This window comes from Boleophthalmus pectinirostris, unplaced genomic scaffold (genome assembly GCF_026225935.1).
Source record: "Boleophthalmus pectinirostris isolate CB_2022bp ecotype Guang Dong unplaced genomic scaffold, ASM2622593v1 HiC_scaffold_18, whole genome shotgun sequence".
In the NCBI taxonomy this organism is placed as follows: domain Eukaryota; kingdom Metazoa; phylum Chordata; class Actinopteri; order Gobiiformes; family Gobiidae; genus Boleophthalmus; species Boleophthalmus pectinirostris.
In genome coordinates, this window is record NW_026571133.1 from 10195501 (window position 1) to 10218048 (window position 22548).

A 22548-nucleotide genomic window follows, 5' to 3' on the forward strand; every position below is an offset into this window, starting at 1 on the left:
TCTATATCTTGTGTTCTTGTTTGTCTTCCAAGGGCGTAGGTTTGGTCTCAGCTTTGGTGGGGACATTATCAGCTAACCAGATAACAATGCTGTAGAAGTTTATAGCAAGGTTGTCTTTGCTTGTTGGTGATGAGATATTTGTGAGGTAATGTCCAAACATTTTTCCATGGAATATTGTCAGTAGAGTCCGGCTGCTGACAGCGCACGAGTAGGGCTCTGTTTGGGAGGTGCACTTGTGGCGATAGTCGCTCTTTTTGCGCAGTGACTCATTATAAGTCAAGTTTAATTGAAAATGAAGCCAAGTAAGTTCCTTTTGAAAAGCTTTACAAAGTTTGGTGCGCAGCATCTTCACTGTCTCCTGCTCAAGCCGCCATCTTCAGGTGCTGGCACTGTCCTGCTGCTTCCCCAGTTTAGGCTCCTGGCAGCACTAATGACATCACTCTGTTGTAGCCAATGAAACAGCGGCAAGGGTTGTCATATCACTGAATACATCTCAGAAAGTCTAATAAACAAAATGTGAACTAAAACGTGTTAAATTAATACTATTAAATTTGGAAAAATATTGGAATAAATGTATATTTTTGTTTATTAAAATAAAATGGCAAATATTGGTAGGGACTATTTTGTCTTCCCCAAATATTGGTTGTGACATGTCCCCACCGTCCCTCTGCAAACCTACGCCCTTGTTGTCTTCTTTGTGTTTTTGTGTTATTCTAGATTCAGGATCATTAGTATTTGAAAAGAGATGAACTACACTTACTAACTAGGCTATAATATAATATGCATATACTGTTTCTTTAGTAAGTCATTGTCATAATTGATAGTTTGCAGTGACATCATGCTGGAGGTGTACTACATGCATCTCTAGTGCTGGAATGTTCGGCACCTACCATGGTGACACAGTGAACAGATTAGCAAACACAGACAAAAAAGTTTAAAGATGAAAACTCAAGAGATGCTCCAATTCTCTTGGCACTTGCCCCCTCGGTCTTCACTGCTGCAGAGTCCATTTCATTGGACAGAAATGATAAAAAGCTCTTGTCACACTTAAGTAAGAAATCAATGAGTTTACAACATTGTGGTCCAAACACTGTCTTTGCCAAGCCTCATTTGAAGATGATGCCAAGGTTTTTTTTTTCTTAGGCCTATAGACCAGCTTAGATTTCAAAAGCCTCCCATACACTGTTATATGTCATTACATTAGAGATTTAACAATATTCAAATCTCTCTGTACGATATTTATTGCGATAATTTGTGCTACTTTTTCCTCTTGATAACAGCCTTTGGTTCTGTCATAATACAAAGAACTAAGATTTAAAAGTGTTTAATAACTAATTTCATCATGTATTCTCCACTGAAACAGCAGAGGATCATGGTATATGTAGTTCCATCTGTTTTTTTTAGCTGTTGTTGCTCCATAGCAATGAATTTAAGCAAAGAGGCTGTGATTCAGTACATTGCAGAGGTGGGATCAAGTCTTTGTGTTGCAAGTCTCAAGTAAGTCTCAAGTCTTTGACCTTAAGTCTGAGTCAAGTCCCAAGTCAAATACAGGCAAGTCCACAAGTCCAAGTCAAGTCCAGGTCAGCTGCTTTGAGCTTCAAATCATTTTCAAGTCTTTAAACCAAAGTACGAAATATAGCTTAGACTTTTACAATTTATATGACCTTTAAGATAAATTGCACTTAAGAAGTCATAGTAGATTTGCATATGAGTATTTATAGAGTATATAAAAGCTGTCGAAATTAATGTAGTTATTTTTTCCTTTTTAAATGTCTTGACAAAATCTTAGTGTTAATCATTATGGTCAGAATAGAAAGAATTCGGATTTAAAAGCATTTCTCAAGTCTTCTCAAGTCCGAGTCAAGTTCCAAGTCACTGACCTTCAAGTCCAAGTCGAGTCCCAAGTCTTAGTCCATTTTGATCATTCACAGCTCTATTCACAGCTCATTTATTTATCACTGCAGGTCCAAAACATATTTACCGCCAGTATAGTCACTTTAGAGTAGGTCAGTGTAAGAGACAGCAGGCTGTTTATGTGTGGGAGCTACAGCAGCTAAAAAATTAGAAAGAACCAAAAGTAGCTACACATTTGCAACACAGCGCTCACACAGGAAATTCTCAGATCACAAGTCTTCACTAATAAGTTTGATAAAAACAAGAAGTAGTTTTGTTGCTGGACTAAACTGAGCTCAAGTTCACTTTTATTTATAGTCAGTATCGTGAATCAGACACAAGAGCGTTTAAAGCGGCGCCTCAGTGTTGCGCACATGGATCTTGTAACCAAGATCACGAGAGTGACGTGAGTCTAGGGGTGCGTTCAGGGGCAGTAGGCCAATAGCTGATATGTCTCCAATTGGCCATATCGGCCGATTATATCCACTATATAACCGATATATCAGTCAGGCCCTAGTCAGTATTTATTGTGAGGACTTTTTCTTGGTACTACTGGGAAATATTTGGTAAATTTTCTGAAATATGATGATATATTTCTTAACAGTATTGTAATTTTTTTATATTTTTTTGTGAATATTTCTAATTTAAGGTTTGCTTCCAATATTATTATGACCACACATGGCTTTTTCACTTGTAACACATAAACTTTTGCATCTATCTATTTAGTACAGATTCTACTGGTGTTATCTAGTTGTAAGATTAGACCAATGTCATCAGAGCTCTTTTAAGCTGTTTGTCCCATGAGTAAATATTCCACAGTTACAGATGGGACGCTCCGTTTATGTTTGGATCCAGAGAACAGAGAGGATTTTCCAAAATAAACTCCATTAACGCATTATCCCAGCAGCCACAGGAGCAGGGGAGGAGATATAAAATGACAAAAACAGACAACAGTGACCTACTTAAAAATCATATATTATGCAAAACTGACTCATGTGAGCTTTTAGTCATGTTGGAACACTGTTGCCTCCTCAAAAACATACATGGAGCTGTGTTTTGTTTCATTCACACATCATTGAGTAACACTTTATTATTAGTTGTCTACATTTCCAAAGCTCAAAATACTTGTTGTGATATTATAAGTAGGTAATTTGAACTACTGTATTTTTTATTTTTAGTCGCTCTGGAGTATAAGTCGCACCAACCAAAAAAATGCGTATTGAAGAAGAAAAAACGTATTTAAGTTGCACTTTTTGAGTGAAATTTATTTTATAAAATCAGAGACCAAGAAACGACATTTCATCTTGAAAGGCAATAGAATAGAGAACAACAGGCTGTTAATGACACATATGAACAGTTCTTCAGATAACTAGCATAAACAACAGAACAGAAGAAGTTTACAGAACTCTCCATCTCACTCCAAATCACTAAATCCATTGTATTCTTCATCCTCTGTGTCACTTCTGAGCAACTCCATGACCTCCACCTCCTCTTCTGTGTAGTTGTCATCAGACTCGGCATCAGTTCCAGTTAGAATTACTCCAGCCTTTCTGAATCCCAACAGGATGGTTTCAGTTCTCTTTATGTTTGTTTAAATTTTAAACAAACGTCAGTGATACAGAAATAATGGTGCGAACGACTGACATGATACCAGACAGGACAGCAGCTCTTTCTCTTTCTTCTGCAGCCGACATGTGCGGTAGAGTGGTACAGGACCACACATAGAGCGCCCTCTCGCAGCTGTCAGTGAGAAAATTTTAACATATAAGTTGCGTTTAGTGGTTTTACTTCTAAAATTATTGTATCAGCACAGATGTTTACATCGACAGTCTGTTGTAATAATAGATTTGCTTCGGGTGTTTTGTGGAGTGGATAAGACTGTTTTTAGTGGCAGGATAACTATGGTCATTGACATGCACTAGTCTAGCACCAGCGACCTCTGCAAATACAAGGAATGGATGGAATATTTTATTATATATATATATATATATATTCTCCAACACTCTGGTTCACTAGGAAATTAGGTCCTATGTCCAAATTCCAGACTGTCCTTTTAATATCTGGTATCCAGTATTGGACTAAAAAAGCTGGATCGATGCATCCCTGTATTTAGTACTGTATGAGAGTTGGTAGAGTTCTCCTGCTCTCTGTAAACATTGTAGAGTGATAAGATGAATACTGTGGTTGTGTCCTGGGGCAAGGCACTTAACCCACCTTGCCCCAGTGCATGTGTACATTTGTGTATGAACGTGTGTGTGAATGGCTGGAAGTTGTTGAGAAAAGTGACATTGAAAATAGTCTTTTGTAGTGGCTTAAAGATTAAATTGAAATGCCTGTGGTAATATCTGGCAGAGTTAGAGTTCGGTTTGACTGAGATACTCCTCCACACGGCCTTCACTTCACTCTTTCAAAGCTTGAATAAACTCTTTTCACTCCGAGTTGTTTGTCCTCTCTGGCTTCCCGTACCGCCTCTGTAAAGTCTGAGTCCGTCTCAGAAATCACAGTCATTATCTTGACACGTCTAATTCAGGCTTCTCTCATTTCAAGATGGTTCTTTGTGTTCTGGGTTTGCAGCTTCCTGTTATAACATTTTGAAGACTTTACTCCATTCAGAAGACATAGCATTTAGGTTTAAATTGTTAATCGCTATGACAACGGACCTCGTTTGTTGTCACTCTGAAACCCACGGTCTAGAAGTTGATTTATGCTGTTGGTGAAGACCGTGTAATATTTGTGAATTTTAAAATAGACGACAAAATGTGTTGAATAATTTGTGCCTCTCAAACTGCTACTATTCGTGTCACTGCTCATTACATTTTTAATACAGCTCTTCTCTCTCTATTTAAAACAGAATATTCACTTTTTTCATTATGTTTTTTGTTTATTTTATTGGACATTAAACTAATGTCCAAAACATGAACCTAACCCATGTATTTGTACTTACGTTTCTTCTGTACAGACCATAGACTGTATATAAATGGACAAAGCAAACCCACTAGCCATTGCTTTCCAAGTAAGTGAGTATGGGCGCATTTCTGGCTCCACTGATTCTGACACCATTTCACTTTCTATTGAAAAACTGTTGCTTCTGTCTGCAACTGCTGCTTGTCAGTTTGGTCTTAAAATGTTCGTATTAACCCGCTCTACATGATCCTTTATCCCGCGATTTTTAAAGGTGCCAGTCCAGTAAAAATCTGTAATATTTTATGTTTTTTTTTTACTCAAAATGATGCAGAATCATGTTATTAATATTAATTCAATTCAATTCAATTCAAATTTATTTATATAGCACATTTAAAACAACTTCAGTTGACCAAAGTGCTTCACATACAAGTCAACAGCAACAGCATAGAAGAAACAGTTACATATACAAATATACAGAAAACATGTTAAAACCAAGATAACCTGACTAGCTGTACTAAATGCAGGGAGAAGAGGTGAGTTTTCAGTCTTGTCTTAAACTGCGTTACAGACTGAGAGGATTGACAGCAAGAGGAAGGCAATTCCATAGTCTGGGCGCTGCCACAAAAAAGCTCGCCGTTTATAATCACCTGAAGAACATAATGCACTGGCTACAAAACATGAACAAGGACTGAACCAGGACTAAACCAGGACTAAACTAGAACTAAACCAGAACTGAACCAGGACTAAACCAGGACTAAACCAGAACTGAACCAGGACTAAACCAGGACTAAACCAGAACTGAATGAGGACTGAACCAGGTCTAAGCTAGAACTAAACCAGGACTATTCTTGGACTTGATAGAGAGAGAGAACCCCGAGCCTGTGGAGCAGGGTGTCCACAAAGGGCAAGGGCTGCTTTAGCCTCGTGAGGCGCAAAGCTCTGCGCCGGTCCTTTCGCCTGCGATCATCCCGTCTACACGCGCCCCACCCGACTCTCAGTCCTGGTTCAGTTCTGGTTTAGACCTGGTTTAGACCTGTTTTAGTCCTGTTTTAATATATTTTCACCATTGCCAATAGCTCCGGTTTCACATTTAAGTTGTAGCTATTTTATATTTTTTATTTTTTTATATCTCACATTGGGAGAAGTGGGTGAATGGTGTACCCCCACGTAACACGGCCACTACACCTGTGCCTTTATCACTATTTTGTTTGTAAATCAAGATATGAACATTAACAACAGACAAATCAGGCGGCTTGTTTCCCCGAGGTCACTCCCACTAACATTAGCAACAGGTTTGCTTGACAGTGTTGCTAAGTGAGAGAGTGGGAAGGGGCGTTACCTTCAAAAGCCTCACTCCTGATTGGCTCTTTTGTTGCTATGATATTCTCTGTAAGCGCTGCCCTCGTGAGCTTCATTTGAGTGGAGCCGAACACTATGGGTGACATCACACTCCCTCTGTGCTTCAGCGCTGTATTGTGTGTCATATCTTGACATGTTTCGGCTGCACTCCTCAGAAGTGTCGTGTGTCATGGGGTGAGTGTGCCAAAACTGTCAAGGTATGATAAAAACAGAGCAAGAAAGTAAAGGATTCTGTAATTACATCAAAAGACCTAATGAACCTAATCTAACCACCATGTTTCTTATAGGATGTCAACAAGCCATTAAAGTGACACGCAAGCACAACCAATCAATAAGTAATTTAATGTAACAGTGAATGATAACGGCCTAAGTCTATTTGCCAAATTAATGTAATTCATGTCAAATAATCATTACAGAAATATGCAATTTAAAAGTGAGTTTTCAGCAGCACGTAGTTGGTATATGAGAGTAACTATTGCCCCCTCTTACCCCTAAACCTTTGCCTCTGTGTGCAGCCAAAGCACGGCGTTGGACAGAGCTGTGTGTGGAGGAGCAGAGGGCGTATGTGATGAGGCTGCTGGACGCTTTGGAGGTCACAGATCGCGACAAGAGGCTGAAGGTCGCCCGGGCCATCCTCTACCTCGCCCAGGGTAAGGGACAGTCAGATTTTATTTTACACTATTTGCTGATTTATGTTATAATGTTTCTTCATCACAGACGGACCTGGAGTTGTGTTTTGATTCATTCACACCTTGTGATGTCATGTGGCAATACAGGAAGGGCTTCACTGTGGTTTTAAACTCCGTAAAGCTTCACTAGTATAATTTGATGATTTCAGCCCTGGAATTGCCAAGCCAGGCTGGTGCCACCTAGTGCCTCCGCTCAATTTCATTTCTCTCAAGCGACTAGGTCAGGAATCAGAATTCACTAAATTGTTTGCAAGAACCCTGGAAGTTGTAGACCACGCACTGGCCAATCAGCGAAGAGCTGTGAAGCCATGACTGGGTCCCTTTTTGTGGTACAGCACAACAGTAAACAAAGCGGTTGAGATGGATGTAGTCGAAGCCATACATTCTGTGTTGGCAACGAAGATCGAGGATTTCAAACCAGAACAAAGAGAATGTTTGGTGAATTTTGTCAAGGGGAAAGACGTTATTGCCCTTCTTCCTATGGGATTTGGGAAAAGCTTAATATACCAGTTTGCCCTGTTAGCAGCGCATTACATACGTCATGACTAAATAGCAGCGATTGGTTTAATAAAAAAAGTACCCGCCTACCCTCGAGTGAACAAATGCTGCGAGGTCATATGGTTTCCACGAAGTGACACCAGCTGATGAATCAGGCTAGGAATTGCCTGTCTCTGAACTAAAGTTTGAAGGTAGCTGTTAACTTGAAAACTACCACCACATGACATCACAAGGTGGAACAGAGCTTTGGAGATGTAGACAGACTAATAATAAATGGTTACTCAAACATGTGTGAATGAAACAAAACACAACTTTAATAATAAATATATATATAGGTCATTGTTGTGGTTTGAAAAATCACTGAAACTGAAAGAAATAGAAAACAATATTTCATCAGCTTGTGTTGGAAGAAACAGCAAGAAATATTCAGCGTCAAACTGAGATTACACTTTTTTTCGGACCCTTTTTACATGGAAGATCTTAAGCAGTGGTTATTACTTATTTCATCAAAGAGCTCAACCAAATGTAGAAATGTGTCGAAACATGATCCTAATTCACTTCTGATATCTTGTTTTGTTGTTTTATTCCCCCTTTTTTCCTCCTTGTGTGTGTTTCTTTGTGCAGGGGTGTTTGATGAGTGTGACACAGAGGTGGACGTGTTGCACTGGTCCAGACACAATGTTTTTCTTCTCTACGACATGGGCATCTTCACAGCTCTGTTAGAACTGCTCAGCATGGAGATGGAGTGAGTACTGCACACAATATGCTAACTGTAATGGCCAACAGTTCTTTATTATTACTTTTGTTTGTCATATGTGTACTGCTATAAGAGACTTTCTGTATCATCATTATCATCAAAGCTGTATTTTGAACATTTACACAGTCCATAGAACATTTAAAAGATAACACACAGACAAATGTACTACAAAAAGTATATCATAAAGGCTAGAATTATCAGGGTAATAAAACGAGTTAAAAAACAACAAAAATATTTTATTGAAAAAACTGAAAAACTCCAAACATGTTCTCTTAAGTATGGGATTCTTGTTTTAGTTCAGTCATTTTTAACAATCTACTAGTTTAAGTCACAGGACCACCCAAACCATGAAAAAAGTGCGACTTATCGTCCAAAAAATACAGTATTTGCCATTAGATTACAACTAAAATAAAAAGACAGCAACAATAATAAAAGTGTGAGTTAGAACATCTTTTTGTCTCTTATTTATTTATTGATACCAAATAATAAATTATTAAACTTTCAACTTTCTGAACCTCATTTTCAGGTACTCCATATTTGTAACACAGTCTCACCTTATTTTCGTATTTCACCTGTGGAGTTTTCATTTTCTTCTATGTAAATAACCGCAGAGACAGCTCAGACTTGTTGAACATGTAATATAAGTGTGTTTACAAAGGGAGGCTATGCAAATATAATGTAATTCTGTTTAATCTGCTACAGGGGATGTAATCTTGAGGGCACAATGAACATTATGCAGGAATAACAGTGAAGATCATATCTTATTCTACACTGTGTTCATATTTGTAAAAGAGGAGAGTTCTTCTGTTGCTTCTGTCAAACTCGCTTTAGATCACAAGGTGCATCTGAAAAGGCTAACCAAAGAAATCATATTTACTCAAACTGTGGGACTGCTAGAAAATGTTTCCACCATATTTATTTACTTTAATCAGGTTTATAAAATTTTTATAAACTTTTAATTTAGATTTTAGTGTTTTGCCTTAGTCTGATTCATCAGCCGGTTTCACTTTGTGGAAACCGTCTGACCTCGCAGAATTAGAATTCGTTTGCTCGACGGTAGACGGGTACTTTTTTATTTAACCAATCGCTGCTGTTTGGTCGTGACGTCTGTAATGCACCAAATCCCGTAGGAACAATGGCAATAACGTCTTTCCCCTTGATAAAATTCACCAAACATTCTCTTTGTTCCGGCTTTAAATCCTCAATCTCGTGAATCGTTGCCAACCAAGAATGTATGTCTTCATCTACATCCATCTCGACCGCTTTGTTTACTGTTATGTTGTACCACAAAAGGGACCCAGACAGACGCTTGAGTTTGACGTCATGGCATCACAGCTCTTTGCTGATTGGCCGGTGTGCTGTTTATAACTTCCAGGGTTCTTGCAAACTGTCTAGTGTATTCCGATTCCTGACTTAGTCGCTGGAGAGAAATTAAATTGAGCAGAGGCACTAGGTGGCCCCAGCCTGGCTACATCTGAAAGGGCTATCCAAAGAAATCATATTTACTGAAATTGTGGGACCTGTGCAAAATATAAATAAAATGGAAATTTTTCCATCGTATTTACTTTAATCAGGTTTATTAAATTTTTATAAACTTGATTTTAATGAGACTGGGACTATGCACAATATGGACTTATTCTGCCTTGTCCACTTTTGCCTCTTAATGCTTAAATGCCCTTCCAGTTAAGAAAAACAAATCAATATTTCAATGTGCATGAAGCACTAACTGTCCGTCATTCTCCTCCTGATTCATTCAGACCTTTTACCTCTTTAACTGATGTTGTGCCTGTGTGTGTGTGTGTGTGTGTGTGTCTGTAGTAACAGTCAGGCGTGCAGCAGCGCAGTGAGGAAACCAGCCATCTCCCTCGCAGACAGCACAGAGCTCAGGTAAAAGCTATAATCATATAATAATAGTGAATTATACACATAAGCACATTTTATACCAACTACATAAACGTAATTTATTCTGTTATTTTTGTTTATGTTAAAGGACCCACATTACACTATTTTCTGATTTATGTTCACAGACATGGAGTTATGTTTTGTTTTATTCACACATGTTTAACGCACAAACCTGCATATTTAGGACTTCTTCTCTTAGACAGAAAACACTCCGTTCCACCTTGTGATGTCATGTTGTAATACAGGAAGTGCTCCACTGTGTTTTTAAAAACCATACACCTTCACTAGAGTCATTTGGACAATTTCAGCTCTGGACGTGCCCATCTCTACTAACCAAAAGGTAAAATGTGTGAAACAAAACACAACTCCAGGTTTTTGATGAGGTAACAACATTATAACTAAAAGTTCACGTGAGTTTGCCTAGTATGGGACCTTTAAATACATTCATTTTTACTATGAGTGAGATTACCTCTCCGCAGATCTGACCTGTAACTTGACCTGGAGGCATCACCTGCTTATCTTCATATAAAAAAGCAAAAAGAAATAGATACATTAAATGCCATAATGTGTAATATTACTGGTAAAGCAATAGTATCTCCAAAAGTTACACAGTGCACCTAAAAAGGCTGTTGTGTTTTCCTAATAAACCATGCAGCTCCATGGTCCATGATTTTATATACATTAAACATTTATGCATAATTTATTTTTTGTACTAACTGCATGCTTTGTAATTATATGTTATTATATTTAATTTCATTTACAGTCTGCTCCAACAGCTTATAATGAAATTGATTTTGAACAAAACAGGCTTAACGATACACAACACACACACACACACACACACACACACACGGACACACACACGCTCCGTCTGTGTACTCCCAGAAGAACACTCACTATAATTACAGCCAAATGACAAAATATGAGTGAAAACTGGTTTCAGATTCAACAATTACTTTGAAAACAGCAAGAGGCTTTGTGGAGTTAACTAAGCTTTTAATGTGTAAAATACTCCCTGATTATATGAATGGGGGTTTATTAGGCAAGATTAGTCTCCATTGAATCAAAATCTAATGCAACTGTTTATAACGACCTTTGCAAACAACATAATGTCTCTGACTTTAGTTTAGATCTCTGCAAAGCTGGACTGAAAAGCAAAGTCTGATTCTTAAGATTACATTTAAAAAGCACAAGCATGTAACTTTTCTGTTTGCGTCTGCCATCTGCTTGTGACCACTGAAATGTTATTCCTGTGCCAATAATGTTCCAAAGTATGGCATTTTCTCAACTAGAAAAGTTATATAGTGCATCTTTAAATGTTTTCCTGGAGGTTTTGAAAGTGTTAAGTGTGAACTGAATCTAGATTATTAAAAATGTAATAGCCAACTAATTGTAAATATTGCCCAAATTATTCCTCTCTAGATTCTATTAAAGCCACTGCATGTGACTTTCTTGAGGTGCATGTCACTTGCATGATTCCATGGAAACAGAAATTTAATAGAGATAGATAGAAAATTATAACCAAAGGAATCATTATCACTAAGTTAATCAAAACAACTGCTTCTTCGAGCTTTGTGTCTGTGTCTTTGGCTCCCGCTGGATGTAAACGGTGGAGCTAATAGGTGTTAGCCCATTACTGCGGAGGCTAAACCACAGGAGGTTCCTTCCCACAATCAAGGGGCAATCAAACTAAACTCTGGTTGAATTAATTGAAGCAAATCTTGAGACCTCCAGGAAAAAGATATTATCACACCTAACACCTGTTAGCCCCAGTGCTGCATCCAGTGGGACTCACAGTCACTAATACAAAGCCCTGAAGGAGCTACAGCAGTATTTACCAAACTTTTTTTGTGGGGACCCATATTTTAAAAGTCACAAACCTTCACAACCCAAGTCAATAGACATTATTCATAAATCACAAAATAAAGATGGATTTGACCATTATTGAAAATTAATGAGGATATTTTATTGTTGACTGAGCTGAACTCTGAACAATTAATGTTATTCAAGTTTTAAACAATGAGGTATCTATAAGTATCCTGAAGTGCACTGACCTTTGCTGATTTATCACCCTTCTTTTTGGACAACCAAGCAAACATTTCTTAGCTGCAGGAACACTCGTTCAGGGCAGGCAGAGAGGATTCGCTGACTCACTCGCTCTCTCATGTGTCAGAAAAGTATATCGCAGACCTACTTGCAGATTGTGACAAGGCGACCCAAAAAAAAAAATCTCTTGTGACCCACCTGAGGGTCGCTACTCAGTCTTTGGGAAACAATGTCCAGTTGTTTTGATTAACTTGTGATAATAACTTATGCTGGGATGTCTCAAGATTTGCTTCAATTAATATAGCCAATAAAACATTTCTTTTACTCCATCAGAGTAAGGACAGTCTGTTTTTTTGACTAAAAAGTGACATATTGTGGCTTTAAAGAAGATTGAACCAGTCTTTTTCTGACTCCTTCTAGAATGAGCGTACCTTCTGTAAGATTTATTGTATTGTTACAGGGTGTTGTTGAGCATCATGTACCTGATGGTGGAGACGATTAGAGTTCAGACTGAAGACGACAGACCAGAGTGGAAAACAGCCAGAGAGTCCTTCAAAAATGAGCTAGGTTTGTATTGAACACAGGCAAAGTCCAAAATATACTCCTCAGGCATCCTTGTGAATTGACCCTAAAGACCCATGAGAATCAACAGTTTTATTTCATCTCCAGGTTCCCCTCTGTACAACGGTGAACCCTTTGCCCTCCTCCTCTTCACGATGGTCACCAAATTCTGCAGCATGAACGCTCCACACTTCCCCATGAAGAAAGTCCTACTGCTCCTCTGGAAAACTATTCTGGTACTGGGAGATTCAACTGTAAACTTGATGTAAGCCTGTGCAATTGTCCTTGACTCTTTGCCTCTGTGTTTCTTTTAGTTCACGCTGGGTGGTTTTGAGGAGCTACAGGAGATGAAGGTTCGTGGCCGTGAGCGTCTGAACCTGCCTCCGTTGCCTGAGGACAGTATTAAAGTGGTGAGAGCGATGAGAGCCGCCTCGCCACCCGCCTCTGCGATGGAGCTGATCGAGCAGCAGCAGCAGCAGAAGAGAGGCCGGCGAAGTCGAAGGGTAAAGGACACAGACCAGTGCATGGATATTTAGCATCAATATTAACAACATAGCCCCAAGGTTATGGATGGGTATTATGTTTGGAATTAAAGGTGCACTATGTCACTTTTCTGGTTGTCTCCATGGATGCAACCAGGTGAAACCTCTTGGCCAAGTTATAAGTTAGATATGTGAAGAGACGACCCTGCTCATAGTAAAAATACATGTCATTAGAGTATATCAGCCACAAAAACATGTGTAAGTGAATACATGCAAGATAGATACATTTGGCCATACTGTGGAACATTTTAAGCAAAACAGTACCATCTCCATGGAGACAAGCAAGTGGCACGCCTCCAACAAGAAAAGTTACATAGTGCACCTTTATTGTCAAACATAATACAATTTTTTTCCTAATAATATTGGAGGGGCCGTGAGGTTTTGAAGCAACAATTTATGTTTTAGTAAAACTATTCAAAGTGATTTTTGCTAATAATGCCACTGTATAGCCCTAACATTTCTAAATAAGCTTTACTTATTTCTCTAATGTCTAATCGTTACCTATAACACTTTGTTTTCCAAGTAACACTGGGTCTGTGACGGCGCTGGAGCCCCATTATTGTCACCCATAGAGCTTAAAGGTTCTTTATCACACAGAACTGACTCCTGTGAGCTTTAAGCCATGTTATAATGCTGTTACCTCCACAAAAAGAGACCTGGAGTTGTGTTTTGTTTCATTCACACATGTCTGAGTAACACTTTATTATTAATCTGTTTACATCTCCAAAGCTCAAAATGCTCTGTTCCTCCTTAAGATGTCATGAAGCGGTAGTTTTCAAGTTAACAGCTCCTTTTTAACTTTATTTCAGTAGAGTTTGGCAAATCCAGGGCTGAAATTATCCAAATGATTCTAGTGAAGGTGTGTGGAGTTTAAAAAACACAGTGGAGCACGTCCTGTATTACCACATGACATCACAAGGTGGAACAGTGTGGCTTTTGTTTGAGAGAAGAAGACAGCCTGCAGGGTTTTTGTGTTAAACATGTGTGAATGAAACAAAACACAACTCCATGTCTGTTTGTAATGAAGAAATAACATTATAACATAAATGAATAGCATAATATGGGCCCTTTAAAAGCATATATAGTGTTATTATAGTATTTGATGCCCCTCTCCTTGTGTCCCTACAGAGTGCCTTTGTTGATAGCTTGGAAGGAGACAGTCCCTTTCCCAAGAAGCAGGTCTTTACCCATAATGCCGTCTTCCCTTTAAAACCTCTGCATCGTTTGTGTACATAGAGCTGGACTGCACACTGCTCTCTCACATCCCGCTGCCATGTTTGGTTTTCTATCTGTTGTCTTTAAACTCTGTCCAGTCCTAAGGGAATGCTTCTATTCTGTGAGTAGGCCTGTCACGATAATTACTGTATCAACTCAAATCTATGAAAGCTGGAATTGTATATTTTGGGGCTCAGTATTTATCATGTGTATAGTTTCTTAGAAAAAGTGGGGAAATTTGGGGTACTTTTGTTGTAATACAATCATTTTTGAGCTGTAGAAGGTCGAATAAGTGACGTTTATGGCTAATTATTGGTTGAGTCTATTATTTATCTGTTGCAGCCCAGATTTTTTAAAGGTGCATTGCGTAACTTTTTGGTTGGATATGTCATTGCTCTGCTTAGAATGATCCACAGTGTGACATTAACCAGACCTACTCTACATTTATTAAATTATAGGTGATTTTATTGCTCAAAAATACCTAAAAATTTGCATTCTGACTGTGAGCAGGGTCGCTTCTCCAGAGATCTGACCTGTAACTTGGTCTTGGTTTGGTCTCCATGAAGATAGAAAGGTTTAATGCCATACTGTGAAAAATTCCAGGCAAAGCAATAACATCTCCATGAAGAAAAGCATTTGACGGACCCTCCACCAGAAAAGTTACACAATGCACCTTTAAAAATACTGTCTATTTAAAAGTGTTTTTCTAGGATTATTTTGGATTACTGTCAGTGTGTCAGTATCATATTTCAAAACTTGGTTATCGTGACAGGCCTATCGGTGAGAGCTATTTATAATAACATAATTTTAACCATTTGGAAAAACGTGGGTTGTTTGTAACAGAACGGATCCTAAGCTCTCAGTGGATTTGATGCAAGATTATGAGATACTTTGCACGAATTTGAGTTGTGTCCAGAAAGTAATTTGGTGCATAATGATCCTTATGTTTTTTCCCCCATTTGAATTTGCACTTTGTATTAGCATCTTTGTTTTGCATACTGTACAGCTAGGTCCTGGAAACAACTGCATTTAATTTGAATTCCTCATATTAATCAATGGATCACACTTTTTCATTTTTTCAACTTTCAGTATTTATTTCTTGAACATAAACAATACAGACTTTTAATCAGAGCCATTTCCAAAATCTGAACTCTGCTCCACACCACACCACATCTTTTACTGACAGAGGATTGGCTGTAGACCTCTGGGTCAAAAAAAAAAAAAAAAAAAGCCCTAAAATAACGATTAAGAATGACTGAATCTCCACTGAAATTCAATTAATTGCACAGACTTGGTTGAATGTTGACTGCCTTCACAATCTGAGTTAGAGCCGTGCAATTAATAGAATTAGTAATTAGGATTCCAATGGTATGGTATGAAAATGGTAATTATTTTTGCTCACTGTGCCCCTTAAAACAAAGCCATGTTTCAACACTACTGTATTTTTAATTAATTGTTTAAAATAGTGGTGATTTGACTTAGGGCCATTGACTGTAAAAGAAAAGAAGCTTATGGTGCTAGCAATTATTGGGGTGAATTTGGACCCAGGTCCATTTTAGGAATAGGAATTTATTAATGGACAAATAACAAAATAAAAAGAATAGCATCGCAGAAACGTAGCGCGGATAATACAAACATTTTAAAACCAAAATGACGAGGCTCACGGCTGTAGTTACAGAGAGAGGTGACAATTTCTAAATGCAAAGTCAATTGGAGCTAGAGTCAATGAAGCCGGAAGCCGCCCCCATGAACTTTTCATATTTTGAAGGCAGTGGCTAGTATCCAGGCTGGTGCCACCTAGTGCCTCCGCTCAGTTTAATTTTTCTTCAACGACTAGATCACAGTTCAGAATACACTAGATGGTTTGCAAGAACCTTGGGAGTTGTAGACTGTGCACCGGCCAATCAGTGAAGACCTGTAAAGCCATGACTGGGTCTCTTTTTGTGGTACAGCACAACAGTAAACAAAATGATTGAGATTGATGTAGACGATGACATAGATTCTGTGTTGGCAAGATCGAGGATTTAAAGCCGGAACAAAGAGAATGTTTGGTGAATTTTATCAAGGGGAAAGACGTTATTGCCCTTCTTCCTATAGGATTTGGGAAAAGCTTAATATACCAGTTATCCCCGTTAGCAGCGCATTACATACGTCACAACCAAATAGCGATTGGTTAAAAAAAACTACCCGCCTACCGTTGAACGAACTATTGCTGCGAGGTCAGACAATTTCCACGAAGTGAAACAGGCTGATGAATCAGGCTAAGTGGCTAGTGATGCGAAGTGGCTAGTGATGCGATTATGATTTTATTTTTTGGGGCACAACTTGACGTGTTGCAGAACTAAAGAAACTGTAGATAATCCTCTTAAACATGATCATTGTCTGATTGATTTTACACATTTTATTTCCTTTACTTTCTGGACACAACTTGCACTTTTTGCTCCTTTTCCTCTAATTGACGATGACTCTAAAGTGTGTATCTGGTGCGGGGTTTGAGAGACAGGGCTGATTGCTGCTGAGCGCTGGAACGGTCAGTGTCCACTGTCCCATAAGAAGACACTGAGTGGACAGTAGCATCTGCCCATAGTGCCCATCACATGCCACAGGTTTAACCGCACTTTGCACGGTCGGACTAGGGGTCAATGCCATACATGTTTTCATTCAGGAGGTGAATTGAGAATGCTTTCAGAGTAGTTGTTCAGTTGACCTCTTAAAAGACAAGACACTACAGGAGAGGTTTGACTCTTTAACATTTGCACTTTCACACTGCAAAATGTAGTATGAGTTTCAAAGGTGCACTGTGTACCTTTTCTATTGCAGGGTACATCAAATGCTGTTTTTCGTGGAGATGCTATTGCTTCTTCTAGGATGTTTCACAGTATTTAACCTTTCTACCCGGCTTTCGACCCGGCTCACAGTCAGAATGCCTGTTTTCAAAGTATATTTGAGCAGCAAAACCACCAAGTTAGAGCTGTTTAATCAAATCAAATTTTTTTATATAGCACATTTTAAACCACAATGCAACCATGAAATAAAACATACAATAGAAAAATCAACCACATTAATAATAAAAAATAAAAAATAGCAACAAGGTGCGAAGGTCTTTCTTCCTGACTCTAGGCAAATGTCAGGGAGAAAAGGCACATTTTGAGCTGGGATTTAAAGTGCTCCATTAATGTCATACTGTGGAATATTCCAGACAGAGCAATGGCATGTTCATAGAAACAAGCAGGTGACAGATCCCCAACATTGCACCTTTAAAGTATGCAAAACTGTTTTAGTAGAAGATTGAAGGTGAGTCCACATTTGTCCCTGGTTTGGTCCTGGTTTAAGCTCAGTTTTTAACGTAGACTTGGTTTTGTTCTGTTATAGTTCAGGAGCATAGACTGTTCAGATTCAGTCAAATGAAGCTTGCGATGTTAGTGGTTACAGGGGCGAAATTGTAGCCAAGATTTTTTTAACGGGCAGAATAGTGAAATAAAAACACCAGGATCATGTAGAGCGGTTAATATGAACATTTTAAGACCAAAATGACAAGGCTGCAGCAGTTACAGAGAGAGGGACGACAATATTCCAACGTAAATCAATGGGAGTGAGGGTCAGTAGGAGCTGGAAGAACCTGGTTGCGATCTTCCTACTTGGAACACAGCAGCTCAAGTTTTAGCTATGTTCATTTATATATATAGTCTATATGCAGGAGTCTGTGCTGTGCAGCTGGATTAGAAGATCAGTGAAGTAACTCTGGTTTACTGGTACTACAAAGCTGGATCACAACACGTTATTTTTAAGGAGACAGTTCAGAATTTTGGACATAGGACCTCGTTTCCTAGTGAGCCAGAGTGTTGGAGACGCGTGCAGACACTTTTAAAAATATTCCATCCAGTCCTTGTATTTGCAGAGGTCGCTGGTGCTAGGCTAGTGCATGTCAATGGCCATAGTTATCCTGCCACTAAAAACAGTCTTACCCACTCCACAAAACACCCGAAGTAAATCTATTATTACACCAGACTGTCGATGTGAATGTCTGTGTTGATAGAATAATTTTAGAAGTAAAACCAACCTTGAATTTGAAGGATTTATGTCTGAGCAGCAGCAGCGAGCTGTACTTCCTGATGGAAACCTTGACAGCGGTGGACTGATATATGAGAAAATAGTCCCTCAACATGCAATGTTTCACGCGATGCAAGGTTAGTTTTATTTCAAACATTATTCTATCAACACAGTCATTTACATCGACAGTCTGGTGTAATAATAGATTTGTTTCAGGTGTTTTGTGGAGTGGGTAAGACTGTTTTTAGTGGCAGGATAACTATGGCCATTGACATGCACTAGCCTAGCATCAGCCACCTCTGCAAATACAAGGACTGGATGGAATATTTTAAAAGTGTCTCCACACGTCTCCAACACTCTGGCTCACTAGGAAATGAGGTCCTATGTCCAAAATTCCAAACTGATAATAAAATTTAAGACAATAAACTAGGAGTACTGCTTATCTAGGTTAGTCTATAAGGCTAAGAGAAATTTATTAAGTACAGCTTCATAGTTCAGGCTTCTGGTTTATTTTGGGTTTAGTTTTAGGCTTGTTCCCAGTTTAATCACAGTTTCAATATAGCGTGTGCACAAGTGTGAATGGAAATTAAACTTTACCTCAAAAATGCAATATAAACAGGCTACATTATTAATAAGAGAGAGTAAATTCTAACAATTCTTCATCTGCAGTGTCTTGTCTTAAATGGATGACATTAAGCGTAGTTGCCCCCTGTCCCTGGTAGAGAAACACAGGGTTTAGTCGTGCACATAGCAGTGAATGGCTTCTGCACAGTTTCACCTGGTCCTCTGTCTTTTCACGTGTCCACCATACACTCACGTAGCTCAGCATTAGCAGTGTAAATATAGCACCATACACCATACATACTCCGGTTAATGTTAAGACTGCCTCCCCATGCCTGATGCTTGCACTGCCACGGCCATCCACTGTAGACTATTTAAATATAAGGTTGCAGTGTGTTTGTTTAAAGGGAAATTAGTTTTGTAATGTGACATGATTTGTGTGTACACGTTTTTGAATGCCGATGTGTGGTAAGTTTGATTTAGGATGCTGCTTGTGCTTGCTGTGAAAGAAATACAAATATACAGTAAAACATTAGCCACTCATGATAAATAATTAAGTCGGCAATGCATTTTGATTAACATATTTTAATACATTTTGCAATAACTTCTAATTTAAAGGCCCTGTACCTGATTTTTGTTCTAGCTGATGTGAATATGGTATAAAAGAAACTATTTTTGAAAACAAGGATAATGATGTTGAAATGTTGATGGAAGCAGCTACTCTCCGTGGAGCTCAGCAGCGGTTTTGAAAGTAGATTTTCCATTAATTTTTTCCATAGACTTTTAGAAAAATTTAAATATTAATAGTTCAAAGAGATCATGGAGGCTAACCAGCTAAGTGCTTACTAATTTCTACACAATACAGTTGTTTTAAGTCCAAAAAGCACATTTAAAATGCAGTTTATAACTTTTCAGAAACAAATTTGAGGTAAAATTATAGGTCTTATGGTCATTAGTTACCATATAGCTGATTGTCCCTGAGTAAGCTTTGAACTTTTAATTTTTTTCTTTTTTTTTTCAGGAAGTCTATGAGAAAAATTTAAGAGAAATTTAGTACTGGATATGTGGGCGTACCATCACATTATATTCAAAATTGTGAAGGAAGTTAAGAGATAGAGTTCCTCTATTGTGGAAGTCTGATACAGGACCTTTAAATGGTACTTAAACTCAAGTATGCTATTATAGATATCAATGATGTCACTATTTTATGATTGGAAGGACTTTTGGTTATTAGAAAAAATATAGCCTAACATTTTCATTTCAAATTACTACCTAATTTTTCACCTAAACTTTAAACATCTAAACTGCAGGCATTGTGGGCAGTGCCATAATATAAAACAGTACTGTATTTACTTGCAATACATCATCCAGCTTTTTCAGTTCTGATAGTATTGAAAATATATGCAGTTACCTGATATTAACCAGTAGCACTACTCACTTTCTTACTTATCTCATACAGTTATACTTATATATTTATTTCCTTAAAACATAGTTAAGTTATTACACAAGAGATCCAGTTGTGTACAGCTTTGCCTAAATAAAAGTTCAAACATTTATGAGACGTTTATGAGACATACATCAGCCTGTAAAGTGGTAGTTTTCAGATTCTAAAATGTGATGGTGATTTCTCTATTGATTACATCGTACTTCACCATGAAATACCCAAAAGGTAAAGTCACAAATGTTGACCCTGGTATTTTCAATTATTGTCTAAACCCAAAAAATGACTAAAGGTGCAGTAAATTTTGGTTACCTTCTTGTTTCTATGGAGATGTCACTGCTCTGCCTGGAATGTTTCACAGCTCTACTTTACATTTATCCAATTACAGGTGGTTTTATAGCTCAAAAATACTTAGAAAAACAGGCATTCTGACTGTGAGCGGGTTCCTCTCCACAGATCTGACCCATAACTTGGTCTGGCTTGGTCTCCATGAAGATAGAAAGGTTTAATGCCATACTGTGAAACATGCCAGACAAAGCAATAACATCTCCATGGAGAAAACACCCTCCACCGGAAAAGTTTCTAAGTGCACCATTAATTTTCACAGCCCCCCCATCTGTATTAATTAATATTGACATTTAGTATGTCATCTGAAACTCAGCAAATACTCTTATTACTTCCAATTAAAAGCCAAAACGTTTAAAGAACTCCGACTTAATTGGTATCATTTAACAGACACCCCTGTTCCATCTAAATTATCAGTATTGGCACAGATATTCAATGCCAGTATCAGTATCAGTGCATCCCTAATTACTGGTCATTTACACCAGTCATCTTGTCTAATGATTGGCATTAGCACTAAATAACACTTCTCATTTTCTGGCTCATGACTATGTCCTTTTCAGAGTTATCTGGTTTCAATTTCCCTACCGCTCCCAATGGACACCTAATCTACCCAGTGATATACAAATACACCACTAAACTCTGTGTCAGCAATGCACAGTAACAGTGTGTCTGTAGATGCACAAAGGCTTTACTAATATTATTCAACTAAATAATGTGTGTTTTTGTAATAAAGGTACAGTTAAAGGTGCATTGTGTAATTTTTCTGGTGGAGCGTCCGTCAAATGCTTTGTTTTGGAATGTTTCACAGTATAATATTAAACCTTTCTACCTTCACGGAGACCAAACAAAACAGTTACATGCCCGATCTGTGGAGAGGCAAGCCCGCACACAGCCAGAATGTCTGTTTTTCTAGGTATTTTTGAGCTATAAAACCAGCTGTAATTTAATAAATGTAAGTTAGATCTGTCTAATGTCATACCATGTAACATTGGAAGCAGAGCAATGACATATCCGTAGAAACAACAACAAGTAGTAATGGACCCACAACCAAAAAGTGACATAATGCGCCTTTAAGTATATATTTAGTGTATCTACAGGATATGGTATACGTTCTAAACCTGAGAGCACATAATAGTAAAATGAGATGAACAATATGCAAAGTGGCACCTGGATGTGGAGCTCTGTAGATTGAGTTCTCAGAAGGAAGGCAGGTCAGAGAATACATAGAATTGGCTTTTAAAATGGCAATATGCAAATATTCTTCACTCATTTTATGGTCAAATATTTCCTGTTTCTATGCACATGCAACAAAAACTGACCAAAACTAGTTCAGTGTCCTTTCTCTTAGCAAAATTAAAGAAGAAATATTATGTCTTGAAGGTGCAGTGTAACTTTTCTGGTGAATGGTCTGAAAAAACTGAATGAACCTTTCTATCCACACGGAGACCAAGTTGCAGGTCAGATCCATGCAGAGACGACCCCCGCTCACAGTCAGAATGCCTGTTTTTCTGGATTTTTTGAGCAGTAAATCCACCTGTAAATCAGTAAACGTAAAGTAAAGTTGTTTAATGTCATACTGTGGAACATTCCAGGCAGAGCAATGACACAGAAAATTTACGCAATGCACCTTTAACTTATAACATAGGTAGATATTTCTTTTCCATTGAAAAAAATATGAATCTAAAATGACTAAACTAACGGGCCACATTCCAAGGCATTTTGTGGATTTTCATTATGCTGTTTTTATTATTGAAAAGTGTCTGTGTGACATTTAAGAAACCTACA

General features: G+C 38.1%; 1 protein-coding gene across 1 annotated transcript in view; it reads left to right on the top strand.

Moving 5' to 3' along the window:
• Window positions 1-22548, top strand: part of strip2 (striatin interacting protein 2) — a 63223-nt gene that overhangs the window by 18018 nt on the left and 22657 nt on the right. Inside the window, exons 4-9 of the mRNA XM_055153574.1 lie at window positions 6672-6806; window positions 7968-8088; window positions 9919-9987; window positions 12509-12615; window positions 12718-12845; window positions 12924-13112. Coding sequence (XP_055009549.1) covers window positions 6672-6806; window positions 7968-8088; window positions 9919-9987; window positions 12509-12615; window positions 12718-12845; window positions 12924-13112 — 749 coding nt within the window. The remainder of the gene's footprint in view (window positions 1-6671; window positions 6807-7967; window positions 8089-9918; window positions 9988-12508; window positions 12616-12717; window positions 12846-12923; window positions 13113-22548) is intronic.